Source organism: Fundulus heteroclitus, chromosome 24, assembly GCF_011125445.2.
Source record: "Fundulus heteroclitus isolate FHET01 chromosome 24, MU-UCD_Fhet_4.1, whole genome shotgun sequence".
Lineage (NCBI taxonomy): Eukaryota > Metazoa > Chordata > Actinopteri > Cyprinodontiformes > Fundulidae > Fundulus > Fundulus heteroclitus.
The window spans coordinates 5,504,187-5,508,474 of NC_046384.1; the positions used below are offsets into that span (position 1 = coordinate 5,504,187).

The 4,288-nt window shown below is 38.9% G+C and overlaps 1 protein-coding gene across 1 annotated transcript; it reads right to left on the reverse strand.

The window, feature by feature from the left end:
- Nucleotides 1–912: 912 nt before the first annotated feature.
- Nucleotides 913–3,260, reverse strand: LOC118556140 (gastrula zinc finger protein XlCGF8.2DB-like; the record flags this gene model as incomplete). The annotated part of the gene is made up of 1 exon (XM_036128019.1): nucleotides 913–3,260. A coding segment is annotated over exon 1 (1,065 nt), but the record flags the coding sequence as incomplete, so codon positions are not given.
- Between the last annotated feature and the right edge of the window lie 1,028 nt (nucleotides 3,261–4,288).

The window sequence follows — 4,288 nt, forward strand, 5'->3', positions numbered from 1 at the left end:
CCTACAGCCAAACTAGTTACAAAGTGGCTTAAGAATAACAGTGTCAATGTTTTGGAGTGGTCATCACAAAGCCCTGATCTCAATCCTATTGAGAATTTAAGGGGAGATCTGGAAAGACTTGTGTAGAAAGGCGACATGCAAACTTTGCTCAATTGCATCAGATCTGTCAGGGGAAATGGGCCTAAGTTCCTGCCACCTTTTGTGAGAAGCTTGAGGAATAATATCCAAATACCTTTGACCCAAGTCAGCGTCAGGGTTCAACTGCATATGAACGTTATCTTAACCACTTAAGTCACTGTGCACATCACTCACTTATCATGGATAAATATCCATATCTCTTCAACTTAAATTCTCAGATTCACTGCAGGGGACCCACCGATTAAATAAAAGCAATCAGTCAGAAAAAAAAACCCTTCCTAAGGTTGGAAAACATCAGACAACCTTTAAGAAATCTCACTACCTATTCGGCGTAGTGGTTAGAGCACATAGACTGAGAACACACCTGTTCTACAACTCAGTCTGAACAAATGAAATACAGATTAAAAGAACTTGAAAGGTTTTCAGACAAATCTAAAAACAAGCTACTAAAGAAATGCTGAAACTAGCATTTGAAGACTGTTGTCTTTAAAAAATTATGCAAATAAATTTCCCTTGCCTTTAATGAGAACACATCTCACAGCACACCATAGCAGTGCCGTTTGAGTTAGTAATTACAGAAGAGCCATTTTGTCTCCTGTATGGATTCTCATGCGTCTCATGTTTGTTTAAATGTACTTTTTCTCTAAATCTTTGTCTAGATAGATAACATCAGGAAGGTTTCTGTTCTGTATGGATTCTCATGTGTCTGTTTAGAGTTGATTTTTGGCTAAATCTTTGTCCGCATAGATCACAACAGAAAGGCTTCTGTCCTGTATGGATTCTCCTATGTGTGTTTAAATGTGCTTTTAGGCTAAATCTTTTTCCACATAAATCACAAGAGAAAGGCTTCTGTCCTGTATGGATTCTCATGTGTCTGTTTAGAGTTGATTTTTGGCTAAATCTTTGTCCACATAGATCACAACAGAAAGGTTTCTGCCCTGTATGGATTCTCATGTGTGTGTTTAAATGTGCTTTTAGGCAAAATCTTCGTCCACATAGATCACAAGAGAAAGGCTTCTGTCCTGTATGGATTCTCATGTGTCTGTTTAAATGAGATTTTTGGGTAAATCTTCGTTCACATAGATGACAACAGAAAGGCTTCTGTCCTGTATGGATGTTCATGTGTGTGTTTAAAATAGATTTTCGGTTAAATGTTTGTCCACACAGATCACAACAGAAAGGCTTCTGTCCTGTATGGATTCTCATGTGGATGTTTAAAGTTGATTTTCGACTAAATGTTTGTCCACATAGACCACAAAAGAAGGGCTTCTGTCCTGTGTGGATTTCCATGTGTGCGTTTAAAGCATATTTTCCAATAAATGTTTTGTTACAGTCTTTGCAGCTAAGCTTCACTCCTGTCTGGGCTTTCTTTTTTGAGTCCAAATTTTTCTTCCCTGTAGAACATTTCTTATATCCAGAGTTCGACAAGCGTTTCAGCTCAGAGAGACGGTGGTCTTCATCACTGTGCTCTTCATCCTCCTCAGCGTCTTCAATCTTTAAAGAAATTGAAGCATCTGGATGATCTTGTATCCTGCTGGATTCTTCTCCATCATTTTCTTCTGGAACTTCTCGGCCCTTAATTTGGTCTGGATAAAGCTGTGGAGACACAGCTTTATCCACACCATCCAGAGTCTTCTTGGGAGGAGAAGCGACTGGAAACTTGATGGCATTAATCACCTCCTCCCCATTGAACTGCTCTCCTGGTAGACTGATGTAGACTCCTTCCTGTTCCTCCTTTATGTAGGGGGGGTTTGGGTCAAGCAGGTCAGCACAAGGTCTGTGGTCTAAAGAAGCTTCTTCTTTAACAATCACCTTCTGCTTAACATCTGCAGGAAACATTGAAACACATTATGCATATTAGAAGGTATTTTGATCTTAGCCTGAACTGAGGCATTTTTGTAATTTTTGGATTTAACTACTTTTTCCTATTATTTATTTTTGCATTGTTGTTTCTTGTGTTGTTTACAGTTGTTTTGTAAGAGTATTCACCCCTATTGTCATTTTTCATGTTCTGTTGCCTCACAACGTGCCAAGATTTTTGGGTGAGTGAGTTTGCAGCATTTCATTTACAGAAAATGTAGAACAGTAAAACACAGAACAAAACAAAACACTTCACTGTACATTACTGTTACGACTCCCCCCAAAAGTCAGCTCTTTAAACAACTGCCTTTTTTACCCTTAAAGTGCTAATATAATATTGACCTTTTTGCTAAGGCAGTATGTTTAGGGAACCAAAATGTTATCCTCAAAGATCTATATAATATTTACAAATGCGCATGCATAACATTGTGTTAATCATAATCCACGGCCATTTGTTGGACTCCTGATTTTGTTCCCAGTTTAAAAGAGTCACTTCTGTCCCTTGTCCAGTAGCACCAAATTTGGGCAGTTTGCCAAGGTACGTATTGCTTTTTAGGTATTACCACTAGTAACGATTATGTAGAACCGTTTCAATTTCCAGTAACTGCTTCACTGGGGTTCCAACCACAGTGAGTCGACTTGGAGGTATTTCTTTAGAAGGCTAGCTGTCTCTGATTGACTAAGGGGTGGAGTCACCGTTGGCATAATAACAGCGACTCCAGAACTACAATCACATCCGGCATATATAAAAAACACACAACAGCCATAGCAGATACTGAGTACACAATGAATAAAATTGCTTAAATAAATACCATTGCCTAACGCGGAGGTGGACAAGTTTTTTTAGATGAAGGTCAACGGTGCCCAAAGAAATGAGAAAGCATTGATGGAGCTCCGTATTGATGACTGCCAAAGTCCAAATGGACTCAATATACGGGAGCTGACTGACATGTCAGCTCCCGTAGGGAGAATTGCCCTATGGTCACTGGGGTGTTGAATTTCTGAATGATGGTGTTTAGTAGACTCCAAAAACTATCTGTTATATTACTGGTTATTAGCACCGATGAGCTAATGTTTGTGTGAACAACAGCTAACCTGAAACCAGGTTCTGCATAAGGACAAGAGGCTAGTTAGCCCCAATGCTATGTTCATAGTTTCCCCCCTTGTTATGCAATTATACCTCTTTGATTTTGAAGCTTATTACCAATTAAAGGCATACTATGCAACATTTTTCAGTTCATTAATGTGTTCCATACCGTTTTGGATGAATAAATGAGTCATTTTAGGTCGAACAAAGGTTTTCTCGGCCGCCCTAGTGGTCTGTGGGGGAAATACCGTACTTGCAATTGCAAGAGCCCTCGGCCCGCACCCACAGGCTCAGAAGTCTCGTGCAAGACCGCGACTGTCGGTCTTGCTTTACGGCGAGAACTCCATGTGTTTTTGCGTTGCCATTCACTATACGCACGCGCGAAAGCAAAAACAAGGAACCGCAAGTTTTTTTTTTTATTATTATTGTTTTTTTTTATTTATTTTTTTTTGAATGTTGGCGAGGCGGCCGCCTTGCCAAGATAGCGCTGCGGGAAACCCTGATGTTCATACCTTCACTGTGTTAGTCATTGTTTGTACTGCCATTTTTTTTTACTTTTCATTGCGTTCGCCTGTCTGCTAAGCTCAAAACAACCGCGCCTGGCTTGAAGGAGAAACCAGACAGCTGAGCATCTTTACAACAGTGCACTTTTACTTTCGCCCTCTGGGGGGAGCCTCGCTGGAAAAATCAACCCCGGTTGCATAGTATACCTTTAAAATTGTCAATTATAATTTAATATGCCATTCAAAATCAAAGGATAGCTATGATGTAAATTATTTCAAATGGTTGTGATCAAGGGCCATGAGCCTGTAATGATTAGCACTAACAATTGGCTTATTAACAACTATTAAATTGTTTAGCTAGGAAAAGGGTTGTCTAACCAGTTGTTGACTGTGTTAGACATGTCCAGTACACATTAACAACTTTAATTATGATTGCAATTGGAGTTTTAACAATTACTCCTTCATCAAAAGACAATGAAAATGTCTCAGTTTATTCAGTTATTTACTTAAAGTAGACAATTCGGTAAGTTTTAGATACCATTCAATTTCTGACTCAAAATAATCACAAACACCTGCAAATTCACTAGTTATTAATTAAACTGATCATTCCCTGTAACAGTAATTATTCTGCTAAATAAAAATACTACAAAACACTACTCACGGCTAAATAGCTCATGGAAAAGAAAAGGAAAATAAAAGT